This window comes from Acytostelium subglobosum (genome assembly GCF_000787575.1).
Source record: "Acytostelium subglobosum LB1 DNA, scaffold: scaffold32, whole genome shotgun sequence".
Classification (NCBI taxonomy): domain Eukaryota; phylum Evosea; class Eumycetozoa; order Acytosteliales; family Acytosteliaceae; genus Acytostelium; species Acytostelium subglobosum.
Genome location: NW_012236501.1, coordinates 18893 through 34779, shown reverse-complemented (window position 1 = coordinate 34779; position 15887 = coordinate 18893). Strand labels below are relative to the sequence as shown.

At 43.8% G+C, this 15887-nt stretch overlaps 7 protein-coding genes across 7 annotated transcripts; 2 read left to right on the top strand and 5 right to left on the bottom strand.

Moving 5' to 3' along the window:
* Positions 1 to 12: 12 nt before the first annotated feature.
* SAMD00019534_113160 (hypothetical protein) lies at positions 13 to 4150 on the bottom strand (the record flags this gene model as incomplete). The annotated part of the gene is made up of 3 exons (XM_012893320.1): positions 13 to 3046; positions 3118 to 3197; positions 3281 to 4150. 3 exons carry the CDS (start codon positions 4148 to 4150, stop codon positions 13 to 15), a joined length of 3984 nt encoding a protein of 1327 aa, XP_012748774.1.
* Positions 4151 to 4427: 277 nt separating this feature from the next.
* Positions 4428 to 5235, bottom strand: SAMD00019534_113150 (hypothetical protein; the record flags this gene model as incomplete). Its single annotated transcript, XM_012893319.1, has 4 exons — positions 4428 to 4587; positions 4654 to 4937; positions 5007 to 5071; positions 5151 to 5235. The coding sequence occupies 4 exons, from the start codon at positions 5233 to 5235 to the stop codon at positions 4428 to 4430; spliced, it is 594 nt and encodes a 197-aa protein (XP_012748773.1).
* A 427-nt stretch (positions 5236 to 5662) lies between these two features.
* On the top strand, positions 5663 to 6211 carry SAMD00019534_113140 (hypothetical protein; the record flags this gene model as incomplete). Its single annotated transcript, XM_012893318.1, has 2 exons — positions 5663 to 5678; positions 6033 to 6211. The coding sequence occupies 2 exons, from the start codon at positions 5663 to 5665 to the stop codon at positions 6209 to 6211; spliced, it is 195 nt and encodes a 64-aa protein (XP_012748772.1).
* A 140-nt stretch (positions 6212 to 6351) lies between these two features.
* Positions 6352 to 6856, bottom strand: SAMD00019534_113130 (hypothetical protein; the record flags this gene model as incomplete). Its single annotated transcript, XM_012893317.1, has 2 exons — positions 6352 to 6675; positions 6755 to 6856. 2 exons carry the CDS (start codon positions 6854 to 6856, stop codon positions 6352 to 6354), a joined length of 426 nt encoding a protein of 141 aa, XP_012748771.1.
* An 841-nt stretch (positions 6857 to 7697) lies between these two features.
* Positions 7698 to 12688, top strand: SAMD00019534_113120 (hypothetical protein; the record flags this gene model as incomplete). The annotated part of the gene is made up of 3 exons (XM_012893316.1): positions 7698 to 7998; positions 8073 to 8809; positions 8879 to 12688. The coding sequence occupies 3 exons, from the start codon at positions 7698 to 7700 to the stop codon at positions 12686 to 12688; spliced, it is 4848 nt and encodes a 1615-aa protein (XP_012748770.1).
* Positions 12689 to 12775: 87 nt separating this feature from the next.
* Positions 12776 to 14246, bottom strand: SAMD00019534_113110 (hypothetical protein; the record flags this gene model as incomplete). The annotated part of the gene is made up of 7 exons (XM_012893315.1): positions 12776 to 12891; positions 12959 to 12993; positions 13073 to 13241; positions 13319 to 13519; positions 13581 to 13685; positions 13755 to 13830; positions 13893 to 14246. The coding sequence occupies 7 exons, from the start codon at positions 14244 to 14246 to the stop codon at positions 12776 to 12778; spliced, it is 1056 nt and encodes a 351-aa protein (XP_012748769.1).
* A 791-nt stretch (positions 14247 to 15037) lies between these two features.
* SAMD00019534_113100 (hypothetical protein) lies at positions 15038 to 15701 on the bottom strand (the record flags this gene model as incomplete). Its single annotated transcript, XM_012893314.1, has 3 exons — positions 15038 to 15382; positions 15460 to 15467; positions 15548 to 15701. The coding sequence occupies 3 exons, from the start codon at positions 15699 to 15701 to the stop codon at positions 15038 to 15040; spliced, it is 507 nt and encodes a 168-aa protein (XP_012748768.1).
* Between the last annotated feature and the right edge of the window lie 186 nt (positions 15702 to 15887).

Below are 15887 nucleotides of genomic sequence, written 5' to 3'. Positions count from 1 at the left end.
TGATTGCTCCACCTAATCAGTTGGATTGTAATGTTTGTGGATGTATGCTACATGGTCTACGATGACAGCATCAACACCGAGACCCTCTTGCAGATCTACAAGTGCTGGATCATTGTTCTCGCGACCCCAGCTGCATAGCATCAATCCAGCCTGCTTGACGGCCTTGATAATTGGTGGACCCTCTGTAAGGATACGAGAGTTGGTGACGATGCCCAGCAGATGTGATGATTTGGCAAAACGAATCGACTCCATGATTGAGTTGGCTCGTGGGTCAGTGTGCTGCTCGAAGCCTCCGTTGTTCAGGAAGAAGACTGGATAACGTGGTTGCTTGAGTGAGCAGAGAATACAGATGTCTGGGTCGAACGATGAGAACATGATGTGACGCTTGCCAGCAAGTTCAAACACCATCGACAGGATGATGTCCACATAATGGTTACGGTCAACACTGTTCAGACGCAGTTCCTTCTCACGCTCCTCACTTGGATACTTGATCTCAATGTTGAATCCTGTTCCCTCTGGCACTCGCTTGAAGGTCTCCTCCAAGGTGGTCATGGCATCGGACAGGATGGTGGTTGGGTGTGTGGGTACGTGTCCTGCGTCAAACTCGTCTTGGACATGCTTATCTTCGGCGTCTCCCGAATCGGAGTCCCTGCCTACGACCAGGTTGCTCATGGACTGTGAGCGGAAACTTGCCAGCGTTGGACGACGCTTCTGTCTGATGTTTCCTACTTGGCTCAGAGGAATCTTGTTGATGGGTATCTTGAAGTCGTTGTACTGGATCTCAAAGTCGTGGTAGATGATTGGCACGTTGTCCTTGGACAGCTGGACATCAAACTCGATGTACTGTGCACCCAAGGATGCGGCAGTGACGAATGACAGGATGGTGTTCTCTGCAATGTGAGTACGCTTGTACTTGCCAGCGTTCCTTGCACTCTCAGCACCACCGCCACGATGTCCAATGAGCAAGGTTTGCATCGATCGCCAGTAGGTCTGTGACAACACCTCGGTGATATTTGGATGGTTGAATGGTGATACGACCAGTGGGAATACGGAGAGCTCACCAATGGTGATGAGATTGGAGTTCATAATGGGCACACGGAACTTGAACGACTTCTTATCGAGTAGGTCAGAGGCAAGCAAACTGGCGCGTCCAATGAGCACGTGTGACATGCCCATACGATACATATCGAATTGGATGGTGGTCAGATCAGTAATGTCATGTGTCTGGAATGTGATGGTCTGATCCATGTGAATGGGCAGTGCTATTTGGAAGGGTTGGGCACCTGGTAGCGTCGAACCATTCCTGTCCTTGAGTGTAACAACCATCCTGCCAACCTCCATATCACCATAGATCTTGATTGGCTGCACTAACTTTCGTTGTGGATCACCTAGCACTGTCTCTCCGAATCGCAAACGGATCTGGTGCTCATTCACCAGCCATCCCTTCTGCACATAGACCTGCTTTGACTGTAGCGTTGGTGACTGAGGAGCAACAATCTGCGATTGTGCCAATGAGGGACGAGAAGGGTCCATTCCACTATTGCCTTCTTCGTGGTGTAGACGGGCCTCCTCCATGAAATCATCTCTGTCGGTGCTGGCCTCTCCAAATGTACCATCGTCGATGAGCTCATCCTCTTCCTCGGGCATGAATGACCTGTTTGCGGGCAACGACTCCCACATATCCAATCTGTTGCCAGTGCAAATGATATACTTGTACTCGATGGCCACGTTGGTTGGCAACGTTGCCTTGCCTACCCAGACGTGGTCAGTGTCGTTCAACTTGGTGAGGAACAATGGATGGTTGGGACTCCAACTGCCCAGTGCCTTGCGGTTACCAATCAAACCAACCCTCTGATCGGCATTGGTACTGGCCATTATCTTGAAGGTGACATTGGATATTGAGCTCTTGGGTATCTTCTTGTTGGGTGTTGGCACAGAGTTGGCACTGGTCATGGTGGGTGACTTGGGTGTTGATGCTCCTCCTGGAGAGTTACGAACAGCAACAGACACGTTCTTTGATTGAAGAGGTGGTGTCGATGGGTTGATCATGTCGGGGTTGGCCTTGAGGTACTCAACAACGACAAAGGCTGTCTGAATGTTGCCACGGTAGAGTGAGTGAACGATGGGAGACCACTCCTCATTGTCCAACACGAATGGGTTGGCACGGTTGGTCAACAGGATCTGAGTACACTCGACGTAGTTGAAGTACGATGTCTCGTGAAGTGCGGTCAGTCCATCAATGTCTTGTGCATTCATCAGCTTGGCAAGGTCACGTGTTGACATTCCCTTTTGTGTCTTGAGTACGTCAATCATCATGCAGAGTATCTGCTTCTGACCTTTGGCTGCTGCAATGTGGAAAGGTGTCCTCTTATCCTCATCGACAATGTCAATCTCTGCGCCCTTGCTGAGAATAAGTGAAAAGGCTTCGGTGCTGCCAAACTTGGCAACCTCGTAGAGTGCAGTGCGGCCAAAGGAGTCACGAACATTGACGTCTTGGTAGGCAAGGATCGCACGCATGTTCTCAATGTTTGAATGACTGGCGGCCTCATGGATCATGTGCTGACCGTTGGGTCCCTCGGATAGGGCAGCCTTGTACGACACCAACAGGTCTATCACCTTGGAGTTGTCGCACGTCTGACGACTGGACAGGTAGATTGGTGTGCATCCGTCACGATCCTTGACATCGAACAGTGCACCTTTCTCCAGGAGGAGCTTGGCCACGTCGTAGTGGGCGTTCTGAGCGGCCAGATGGAGGGGAGTTCTCTTGAGACAGTCCTCACATTGAATGTCGGCACCACGCTCAATGAGGAAGGAGACAAAGTCAATGTTGCCCTTGCTTGCGGCGATATGAATGAACTGTTGATCGACCTCATTGATAAAGGCCAGGTCGACAACATCCACGAACTGGTCCAATAGATACTTGGCCATCTCCACATGACCAAAGTATGCTGCCTTTTGAATGACAGTGTGAATGGCCTCAACCCACATTGGATGCTCATTGCCAATCTTCAAGTCGATCAATTGTTTCTTTAACAATGTTGTCACGCTGTGATGGATGGTGATAATAATAATGTTAGTTACTTGGTAGTGCTTGCTAGCTTAACAACAATAACATACCCTTGTACTTGACTGATGTTATTCTCAATTGTATATCTCACAAGTAGTTTAACATTCTCTGATAGGTCCTTCTGCTTGGGCTGTATGTGTTTGTGTATATAATGATTGAATGGTTAGATGATTGAATGTTGTTATTGTCGAGATCATCAATGATAGGACATACAGTCAACAAGTTATTGTTTGGATGACTTAGGAAATAGAGACCACTCTCTGTCATCACTTGGTACTCATTCTCAATCTCTTGTGTGATCCTCTTGAGATTGGCTCTGCTGGTTATCTCCAAATGACCAAGCTTATTGGTGAGATACTCCTCAATCTCTGGTGCTGTTGGCTGAGTATATGTTGAGAGTGTTGACAACATTGGCAACACTTCGATCTTCTCCCTGGACGATGGCTCAACAAGAGTGGGTGTGTTTGGATTGGAGAGGAGTGAAGGATGGAAGCCACGCAGACTCTGAGGAAGGACTGGACTGGCCCAGTCCGGTGTGATACTGGTCTCTGTCGACATGGATCCCTTCCTTCTCGACTCTATCTTGGACTTCTTGGCCAGAGTGGTCAATAGCTTCTGGGCTGCCCACACATTGATCTTGGCATATTGGTCCAGCTGTGCAAGTTGCTTGATGACATCCTCGTAGGCCTTCTGGAAGGCCAACATTGAGTTGATGTCCTTGATCGAGTTGGCATCGATGTTTTTGATTCCAGTAGGTGGAAGCAGGAATGATGAGAACGGTGAGGAGAAGTCGATGGCCTTGAATCGGCTGAGGAGGTAGAGGTATCTCTGGTACAGCTCGTCCTCCTTCTGCTTGATGAAGCTGTCCACCTTGACCACTTCACTCTCGATCATATGTAGTAGTTGTGGTACAGTGGCAGGTGTTACAGCAAGTTCATTGAGGACTGGCGTAGCGATTAGATTTCCGACGCCACCTGATGAGTGGTGAGAGTGCAATGCCAGAATCTTTCTCTTTAGCTTCTGGTAGGGTATGTAGTCATGATTCCAGATGGTGACAGAGTTCAGATACTTTGAGAACTTCATCCTGCTGGGATCTTACTTGTTTGGTGTTATATTATGTTTGTCGTAGTAGTATTAATATATTATTTGTAAACAAAAGTATTACAAGTTTAAAGTTGTTAGAGTAGTAAATGAACAACACCATCAACAAGTTGTTTTACTGTTCTGGTGATCAAAAAGATCCAACATTGAAGCATGTGATCCGATCAAATTGTACCCCACAACCACACACTCGTTGCGCAATAATGGGGGTGTTTGGACTTGCTCAATTGAGAATAACTTAGGTCTGATGATCACATCATTACTCGATGAGAACCGGCTTTTCCTTGCACTCCTCCAACTTCTTATAAAGGCCTGGAACAGCATCATCAAACTCTGCCTCATAGAAGTTGACAGCCTCTGGCTGAAGGTTCCACTTGCTAGCAAATGTATCGAAGCTCCAGTTATTTCTCTTATCGGCACTGTATTAACTGATCAGTTAGTACTTGTCCAACCAAACAAACTACTTCCTACAACCAACTACTTACGTGAATGGTAGTTTGTACTCTCCCTTGAACACCATCTTTGAGGGCTGCTTGCAGAGAACAAAGATGTAGCGATGATATGAGGTCTTCTCGGGTGGACCACTGCCAATGTAGTCGGCCATCACCTCTCCCTCGGTGACCTTGTTGCCTGGAATGTTTGTGACCACCCAGTGCAACCACTGGCCCCACTTTGGGTCCTGACGACTTGGTACGTCTGGATCGAACATTACCAATGTGTAAAAGTTGGATGAGTCTGCATCATACGTGACTGTTGGCGTGTTGACCACCTGATTGGATAGTTAGTATGTGTGAACATGGTCCATTAATATGTCAATGATTGAATCATGTATTATTACCTTTGATGGAGTAAGCTTCTCACCAGTCTGGAGTGGAGCAGCATATGTAACATTCAACTCACGAACTATATTATATAGTAAGGATGAGGTTAGAAACATACAAACTCCAAACGTTGTTGTTGTTGTTGAAAATGACAGACATACTTGGGTTAAGAACCTTGATAACATCTGGTACGATGCTTCTTGACTTTAAGAGATCGATAACCTTTGACAATACTGAAGCTGACATTGTTATTATTATTGTTGTTTATTTGTTAAATGAATGAAATGAAGTTTGTTTTTTGAGGTTCAGCAGCTTTGAAAGGCAACCCTTTGTCATTTTCAAAGGTTTTTTTCACCTTGTCTCCCTTGTTTCGGTTTTGGTTGCCATTTATTATTCCCCAAACCACATAACAACACATAAACATACAGATAAATCGATTCGTTTGAATCACTTTGTAAGTACTCATCGTGCGAGTCCACACAGAAAAATAATGTTGAATGATTGATGTGTTTGTGTATGTGTGTGTTTGTCTCACCCACACAACAACAACAACAGATTCCTATTCATTCATTCTGTTATTAGTGGACATGATGAGAAGGTGCGACAACCAACTAACATTTATCAACTACCGCACTTTGTCACTTTAATCTTCAGAAGCCACAGATATATAATAATGACAGGAAAGGATGGTATGTTTGATTGATTTGATTGATTTGATTTGGTTGATTGATAAGATGTTGATGATGAGGATGGTGATGATGTGCCATCATGGCAACAACAACAAGATGATCGATTATGGCACTACAGCTGCTGCTGCTGCTGCTCAATATAGATGACAAATTCTAACCAAAAGCACACGTCCATACCAATCAAACCTCTTAATATATATAAACACTTATTCTTTGGTCAACAAACATCAATCACAATGGTCAATCTAAACATATTGATAACATTGTTTACAATCAATCCAACACCTCATCATAATAATAATAATAATAATAATCAACATAAACATAATAATAATAATAATAATCATATTATAGGTGGAAAGAAGAAGCCTTTGAAGGCCCCAAAGAAGGATGCTAAGGAGTACGACGAGGAGGATTTGGCCTTCCAGAAGAAGCAACAGGAGGAAGCAAAGGCTCTGAAGGAGCTGCAGGCAAAGGCCAAGGCTGGAGGTCCAATGGTCGGTGGTGGAATTAAGAAGTCTGGAAAGAAATAGACTGGATGACAAACACCATAACTACTAGTGTAATAAAGTCTACTAAACTACTTTACAAAACGTGTTACATGGGCAGGATGGACAACAACATCAATATTGCATCATTTTATTGTCCTCCAACAAGGTTATACAACAGGTTCCTAGAGGAAGTCAGAGATTGACTTCTTTGGAGGTGGACCCTTTGGAGTCTCTGGCTTCTTGGCAAGCTCCTCAAACATCAGAATCTTTTGGAGAATGGAGCTCTTCTTGCCGGTCATCATGACCAAGAAATCTCTAAAGTTAATGGTACCCTTGCCAGTGCTGTCCACCTCTGCAATCATCTTCTTGAGTTCCAAATGGGTCTTTGTTTGACCGATCTTCTCCATCATCAGCTGAAGCTCATACTGGTCAATGTCACCACTGTTGTTGATGTCGTACAACATGAACTTTGCCTTGTATTTCTCAATTGTGGCTTCATCCAGCTCCTAAGTAATATGTGTAATGATGTATATTATTAGTATTATGTGGGATGATCAATGAATGGAGTGATGAATGTACACATACAGAAGCAAACTCAGCAGCAATAGAGTCCAAAGAAGCTTCTTGGCTCTTTAGAATTTGGCCGTGGACCTTTCCACCTTGGTAGTTCTTGGTAGTAGCAGACATGTTGTTATAAATATTTATATATATATATCTTTCTATCTTTTTAAAGTGATTAATGATTTGATCTTGGGTGATTGATTATTGATGAGACAGACACTGTCAGAGTGGATCAACTGGTCTTGGACCCAATAATAAAATAACTATATTATTTGAAAATTGTCGACCAATCAGGCAACTTGAACTAGTCAATTCAATTTGGGTCGATGGTGTCAGTTGGGAGCACTTTGGTGTTGTTTTCAGTATTAGTATTAACAGAGTAAAGTTGTAGAAGTCAATCAAGTTGAGATAGATGAATGAATGAATATAACTGTCTCAAAAAGAGAGATAAACTTGAAGCCAAATTTCAAGTTTGGGACATTTGGCTCTTTCTCCAGTCCAAGGATAACATATTTGTTTATTTCAAACACAAAGAATAGTTATTAATTCTTGTCTTCATTGTCAGGTGTTCACCAGTGGATTTTCTTCTATCTATTGTGTGTATATATGTTTGTTTATCTGATTGAATAAAATGATGATGATATCGATTTGCAAAAACACAATCGTTTATTTATTTTGGCCGCCTTTTTTTCCGTCCACCCAACTTTAAATCACTAACCCAGCTACTCCAACACTGAAATCACATCAAAGATATATACATATATAACATATTCTTATGCAGCTGTAATCGATCGATCAGGCAGCAGTAGTGACAGACATCATGATGGCTGATGATTCCTCGTTGCCACCAACATTGGCAACTATATCGTCAGCTGCAACAGGTGGATCAAATATAATCAACAACAACAACAACAACATCATCAACAACACCAGTAGTAACAACATCAATAACAACAATGACATTTCAATGAATGCTATTACTAGTAGTAGTGGCAACTTGGACATGGACAACTGCAGTGTCAGAGTGGCACTGAGAGTACGTCCACTCAGTAGCAAAGAGTTAACAGAACGCTCCGAAGAGGTGATCAAGTACGTTGATCGTGTGCCTCAAGTCATTGTCGGCAAGGACCAGACCTTCACCTTTGACTCTGTGTTTGGTGGACGATCCAGACAAGTGCAGGTCTATGACGAGTGTGTCGTTCCCTTGGTCGACTCTATATTCCAAGGTTATAACTCTACCATCTTGGCCTATGGACAAACTGGTTCAGGTATGTTGAAGCAATATCGTAATCACAATCAATATATTGACCCTCATAAATATCCTATCATGATATACCTATAGGTAAAACATATACAATGGGTAGTACATCAACAGTTGGCGTCGCCCCCGATGAGTTGGGAGTGATACCAAGAGTGATTGGCGCAGTGTTTGATCGAGTGGAGAAGTTAAAGTCAACACATTCAATCGTATTGAAGGTCTCTTTTCTGGAGCTATACAACGAGGAGATTAGAGACATGCTGAATCCTGATGCTGAGCCTGGTGGACTTGCCATTAGAGAGACACCCAATGGAGAGGTTCACATACCAGGCCTCTTTGAGGAGGTGGTTCGCAGTCGTTCACAGATGGAGGATGCCCTGATACGTGGCTCAATGTCCAGGACAACTGGATCCACTCTCATGAATGTACATTCATCACGTTCACATGCGATCTTCACGATCATTGCCGAGCAGACCATCGTGGATGCAGACAACGAGGAGAACAACATCAGTGAGGAGCGCAACCCAACCATCAGGTCCAAGTTCCACTTTGTCGACTTGGCAGGTTCTGAGCGTATCAAGAAGACAAAGGCAGAGGGACAGCGACTGAAGGAGGGCATTAACATTAACAGTGGCCTGTTGGCACTGGGCAATGTGATCTCTGCTCTAGGCGACACTAGACGTGCCAACAAAGCCAAACACGTACCGTACCGTGATTCAAAGTTGACTCGTATGCTACAGTCTTCATTGGGTGGCAACTCTCGTACCCTAATGATTGCATGTGTCAGTCCTGCTGACTCTAATTTTGAAGAGACACTCAATGTATGTATACAGACATTCATGACGGTCCTTATTCCTTCCTTGGGTACTTATTGTTGTTACAATCAATAGACTTTAAAATATGCATATAGAGCAAGGAACATTATGAACAAGCCAGTGGTCAATGTGGATCCTCTGACCAAGCAGATCAACATGTACAAAGGACAGATTCAGCTGTTGAAGGATGTACTCATCAGCAAGTGCAACTACAAAGAGTCAGACCTTGATATTATTCTACAGGATGTTGTAGTGGACCTGTCATCTCCAATGGCACCAAACAAAACATTACAACATCATCAACAGCAGCAACAACAACAACCTCAACAACATCAACAACCACTTGCCAAGTTGTCTACCGATGGGAAGGAACCACCATTGACACCCAGCAAGATCTCACAGAACCAACAGTTTGAGGACAGTATGAAGATATCACAGCTAGAGTTTGAGAACAATATGCTTCAGGAGATATCGAACAAGGTCACCTCCAAGTACAAGGTGCTGCTCGTCAAGTACAAGCAACTCGAGGACACATCCTACAACTTTATCAACAACTTCTCACCGAACCGAGAGTCAAACGACTATCTTGACATGTTCAACCAGTTCCAGAGCATATTGAATCCAACAATAGAGTCGACAGCTTCCACCGATACTACGACCGATGGTGGATCAGTTGTTGCTAGTGCTTCTGGAGGAGATACATCTGACGAGGAGATCGAGTCAATAGAGAATGTCACCGAGCTGATTGATGAGAATGAGAGGCTCTCCTTGATGAACCAACACATCGTAGAGAAGGAGGAGGAGTTGGAGCGTTACTCCAAGACACAGGCGCAGTACCATCAGATCAAGGAGATGTACGACAGTCGCCTCAAGGAGCTCGAGGTGCAGCTGTTTGAGATGAAGGAGGAGCACGACAATGTAATGCGTACGTTGGAGGAGCGTCAGAAGGACAAACAAAAAGACGGCACTGCCGCAGCAGCAACTGGCACCACCTACGACGATGAGAAGGCCAGACTAACAGCGCACTACGAGAAGAAGCTGGCCGAGTTGAAGCATCAGTTGGATCAACACACAAAGTCAAAGAAGGACCACCAGAGATTGATGGAGCTCAAGACAAAGAGTGATGAGAAGATTGATGACCTGACTTCAGAGATCAAGGACATGAAGCGACAAAAGTCAGATATGTTGAAACGCATGAGGGACGAGTTGAAGAAGCGAGATGACGTCAAGCAGAACCAGGCAAAGGAGATGGAGGCACTCAAGAAGGAGGCTAGGAAGAGTGAGCAACTCATTGGCCAGCTCAAGAATCAATCAAAGAAGAAGGATCAGCTACTCCAGAAGAAGATTGATGAGTCAGAGGCGATCAAGAAGAAACTAAAGGAGATTGAGTTTAACAAGCTAAAGACAAACTCTGTTGCCGCTCCAGTGCGTGGTGGACGGCAAATAGTTGCCAATGGCTCATCAAACAATAGCGGGTTCAGACCAAAGGCAGTACAAGCAGCAGCACCAACAGCAGCAGCAACGTCCACCACAACCCACCAACATCCATCACAGTTCAGTGTACCAAATTGGAGAGAGTGGCTACTATTACAGATTGGAAAGAATCTCAGCAAGAACGAGATGACAGAGACATTGGATCGCTACTTGTCAGAGAAGGATTTGTTTGTTCGAGAGTCCACTCGTCTGAAGCAGCAGTATGGCAATGGAGGTAACAAGATGACCAAGTCAGAGTATCAAGAGCAGTCTGCATTCCTCGAGATGAATATCAAGCAACAGAATGAAAAGATCTCAAGAGTTCAGAAGGATCTGGCATCATTCTCCATCGACTACATGGACTCGACAGAGATCATGAGGAAGGTTTCTACCACACCCTATGAGAAGCTTCCACACCTGATCCAGGCGTCATTTGAGCTATGCGTTGAGTATGCAGAGCAAACGAGAGCCAAGAGAGATCAATTCGATCAGCGTACTACCTCGTCATCTCTTCAAGAGGGTATCAAACAAGCACGATCCGATCCTATCTTTACACTTCATGACGCACACAAGCAGACATCATCTACATCTTCACCAGTGATTGAATCTCTCAAGGATACCAATCATGTTACAATCGGATCTAAACTCAAAGACCATCAACAACAACAGAAACAGACAACATCAACAACAACTACCACGACAACCACAACTACTTCGACTAAACAATCACCGATACCATCAGCAAAAGTCAACAACATTCATCCCTCCTCCTCATCCTCATCCTCATCCTACAACACAGGCTCACCATTCTCTTCACCTCCAGTTTCTACTGGCACATCATCAGCGACCAAAGACTTTCTCCAAGAGATTGAGCTACTCCAACAGCAAATCAGACAGTCATCACTTAACTTTAAACCACTGGGCGACGATCAATCAACACTTCAAACATCACCACCTCCTATATCATTGGCGCAACAGCAACAATCACCAACTATTACTGCTGAGCAACAACATTCACCAACCATATCAATATCAGCACCATCTGTCGAATCCAAAGTCAATCAGATTCTAGATGATCTTAAACAATCAAAGGAGCGATCAAAGAACAGACAGAAGATGAGAAAGAACAAGAACTCTGCTACGAGTAGCACACAACCCGATCCAACTGATCAGTCCATCAACAGTGGCTTTTCTCCATCACCAGTCTCGACGATGATTGACCATTCAGAGTTTGACAATAGTTTACTGGATGTCGATATGGATCCCAAGAAGTTGACCAGCTCACCAAAGTCAAGGAAGCAGCCGTCAATGACCACCTCTGGAGAGAGCTTATCACCACAATCCCCTCAGAGCGATGGTGATGTCTTCTCACGTCTCTCTGCACCAAGACCAGACTCACGTCTCAGACTCTACCGTGACAAGCTCAAGGGTGACACGTACCGCACGGCAATACTCTCCACCCGACGCCAAGACCTGGGTGATGGCAACGACAACTTTATCAGAGCCAACTGGAGTTTCACTGGACACGATGGTGCAGTGCTTGGACTCGTCTACGATGAGCAGTCTAACAGGCTGTTCAGTTCGGGACAAGACAAGGTTGTCAAGGCGTGGGACCTAGTGTCTGGTGATTGTGTCTCTGATCTCACTGGACACACGGCAGCAATCAAAGCACTGGCATTGCATACAACGTCTGGCCTGCTCTTCTCTGGTGGTGGATCAGACCGCTTTGTCAAGGTGTGGGACATACGATCAGGTAACAATGGAGCAGTACAACAGATCAAGGTCCAGAATGAGCTTCTCTGCATGGCCTCCTATGGTAACTTTGTATTTGGTGGATTGGAGAACAGCACAGTCAAGGTCTGGGATGTTCGCTCTCTTCGTTCCCTAAAGACACCATTGTCAAAGAACCAGTCTGGCTCGATTCTTTCCCTGTCATACACATCCAGGTACTTGGTCACTGGTAGTCGCGATCACACCGTCACTCTCTACAACAAAGACAGTCTAGAGGTGGTTCAGAAGCTTCAACCCAATCATCTGGACGGAGTCAATGCACTTTGTACCAGCGCTACGAATGAGGATATCATTTACTCGGGCAGTAGGGACAGGACCATCAAGAGATGGGAACCACCAGTGGCACTGACAGCAGCCAACGTTGCAACACCAAACTATCAACAGAACAAACTTGGAGTGACCACACAACATCAAGACTGGGTCACATCACTGGCATCACACAGCGGACTCATCTTCTCTGGTTGTAGGGACTCAACTATAAAAGGTTGGGACCCACAACTGAACAACAACAGTCATCATCTCATTGGACACGAGTCATCGGTCAACTGTTTGGTCTCTACACGCGATGTAATATTGTCTGGTTCAGCTGATCGATCGATTAAGCTGTGGAATGTATTGTAATAAAGAATTCATACCGATTAGAGAGAGTTTATTTAATGAAAGATAAAAGGGATGTTATTACTACAATTGTTGGTTGAATATATTTGATCACGTTGGATTCTTTGTGTTCTTGTTTACAAAGTTCAAAAAGACAAATGTCCTCTCTCTCTGTGTCTTGGTTTGGAACACTGGCGCTTGACGGAGGGAGCTTGCTCCATTGATCACTGTGTTTAGTTGAATAGAAGGTGTTAGTATGGTTTGGTGATTTGATTACAATCTAATAGCACATACGTTTGTCAAGGAGGAACTGTCTGAACCTGGCATCCCTGTTGAATATAGGAGGGTTTGGKTAAAGGAGGATCAAAGAGTGGCACCTCCTCTTTGGATGCAATAGAGACCATGTACTGAGTAGTGCCATGATGTTTGTTGGCATACTCATTCTGATCGACTGCTGCTGATGTCAATGGTATCCTCTCATCAGGTGAAGTGCAAGTGGGCGAAACAGTTTTGCCCATGGCAATAGAGGTAGGTGAAGTTGGATCACCTCTATAGGGTTGGACTAGGATCACAGTTTCTATAAATGGTGAGGATGATAATTGTTAGTGTTGTCAAAGAATCGCTTTAATTTATATATATTTAATGGATACATACGGGTCTGCTTTGACTTCATACAATTGGGGGCATACTTGCCCGAGTCACTGAATACGATCATCATCCTATCATTACCAAGATGTTTCTTTCTCTCAATCTGCTTTGGATCGTTTGGATAGAAGGGTAGCATGGTAGATACGTGGAACATGATCTCAACATCATTGTGTTTGGTGTACACAGAATGACTTCCAGAGTTGCCATCTAAATTTATATTTCTAATTTTAGTATGGTTATACTATCCAAGTTTATAAATGTTACTTACGAACTGTATCCAAACCACCATTGTATCCAGAGAAACCAACCAATGGAATCTTCTCACCTAGTAAGTTTAGGAACTCATTGTACTCTGCACTGGCATTTTGGGACACTAATTTGATTGGATTTGATGATTGTTAATTTATGAAGCATTGTGTATATTTAGTCGACATATTCTTACAATTGAACAACATGTCGGCTTCATTATTCTGTCCTTCCTTGCAGTAGAGTATTCCAACCTTCATTACTTTGGAAAACTATAGTTCAATTGCAGGTTGATAAGTTAGCGTGGATATAGATTGTTGAATAGTTAACATACGTCTGGTTCATAGATCTTGAGAAGTTCATCTTCAATGTTTGGTAACTTTAACTTGGGCAACTTGAAGTTCTTGAGCTCTGGCTTGATATGACACATCACATGGTAGGAGGTCGGGTCAAGATTGAAGATGAATCGCCAGCAGTTCCTGTAGACACTCCACTTTGGAATTTCCACCAGTTCATAGCCCTTCTCAGTGTAGACAAGGCATTTGTAGATCTCTCCATCCAATCTGATGGTCATCGCCACGGGACCAAGAGGTGAGTAGTAACTGACAAATGTGTTGTAATCGTTGCCATAGAAATGTTGTCGAAACACCGAGGGTTGGTTGGATACTCTTGGTCCTTCGAATGGCATTCTGGTGGATTGCCAGAGAGGGTTGCTGTCTGTGGCACCCTCCACGCGGTATCCTTCACAATAAAGAAACATATTATTATTTATGTGATGGATGTTGTTGAAGTGATCTGATTGTTGTTATCTAATTATTGATGTTAGTTATTGTTGCAAGTGACTGCAATAGTTGTTGTTTGGATAAGCTGCTGATCGAGACTGATTGATTGATTGATTGATTGATTGATTGATTGATTGGAAAGTGATCTAGTGCTACTGCTCCTTTGGCAAAGGGAGGCATTTAACAAGTAGGATGAGTCCTCAACAACTGTAGAGGCACCTCTATACAACATCATCATCATCATCATCCAACCAGCTAGGTATCCATCTGCTGGGAGATGAAGAGAGTCCAAAACATGTTTAATGACGGTTAATCATGTGACAAGTTGTTTATCAGTTGACATACTGCCACTGAATCACTGATCAGTGTCATCAAATGTGTGTGAATGTTGTATGTATTAGTGTGTGTGTGTGTGTGTGTGTGTGTGTGTTTGTGTATGATCGGGTGTGGTTTTTTATTGGTGCCCTTTGAACAACAGTCAGTTAGTTATACCTCATCAGGTGATTAGAGATTGATTGATTGACATCCACCCACTTCTCCCCCAATCATCTTTGGATGAATGAACCTTGCTTGGTGTAATGATTGATTGATTGATTTATTACTTATAAAAGTATTTGACAACAATGTGAATGTTCAACATACTTTAATTGGGCAAGAAGGAGAGAGGAGGACTGATGCCCAAGTTACGACTGTATCCCTAGAGGTTGGCGAGGATGGCCTCAGCAGTGGACACCTCAAGCTGTCCAGGCTTCTCAACGCCCAGATACTTGACAACGGCATTGTCTACGATCATGGCATAACGAAGAGATCTTCCGACACCCATTCCATGTGCTGAGCCATCAAAGTCCAAACCGATCTTCTTTGTGAACTCTGAGTTTCCATCAGAGACCAACTGGATCTTGTCGCCAACCTTTTGGTCCTTGCCCCAGTAGGTCATGACGAAAGAGTCATTGGTGGCAATGCAGATGATATTGTCAATGCCCTTGGACTTGATTTGGTCATAGTTGGCTAGGAAGCCAGGCAAATGCTTTCCAGAGCATGTCTACAGTGATTGTAGGTATTAGTTAAGTGATCTATTTATCAAAAGAATCCCTCTCGTCGATCACTTTGATACTTTACTGGAGTGACTAAGTAATATTATTGATTAGATAGTTAGTTAGTTAGTAATCTGGTGGTTAACCATTATATATAAATATGTGGTACGTACATGCACCTGGCACAGCAAACAAGACAACCTTTTTGTTCTCAAAGAGGTCCTTTGAGACAACCTTCTGGGCGATTGGACATGTGCCATCATCCAATGGCTTGGAGGTCTTCCAGAGTGTGATGTTAAGTGGTAGTTGTTCTCCTACTTTGATCATGTTTCTTATAATGTTGCTCATATATATTATAAATATATATTATTATATGTATGAAGTTGTTGTTTGAATGGTAATGAACTTGACCAAGGTGAAGAGAATCTTGTTCACCTTCTGATTCCTTTTTTTGGTAATTTAGTCTTTATCTGAACTCCGTATTATTTGACACTGTTCCCAACTTCCTCGATT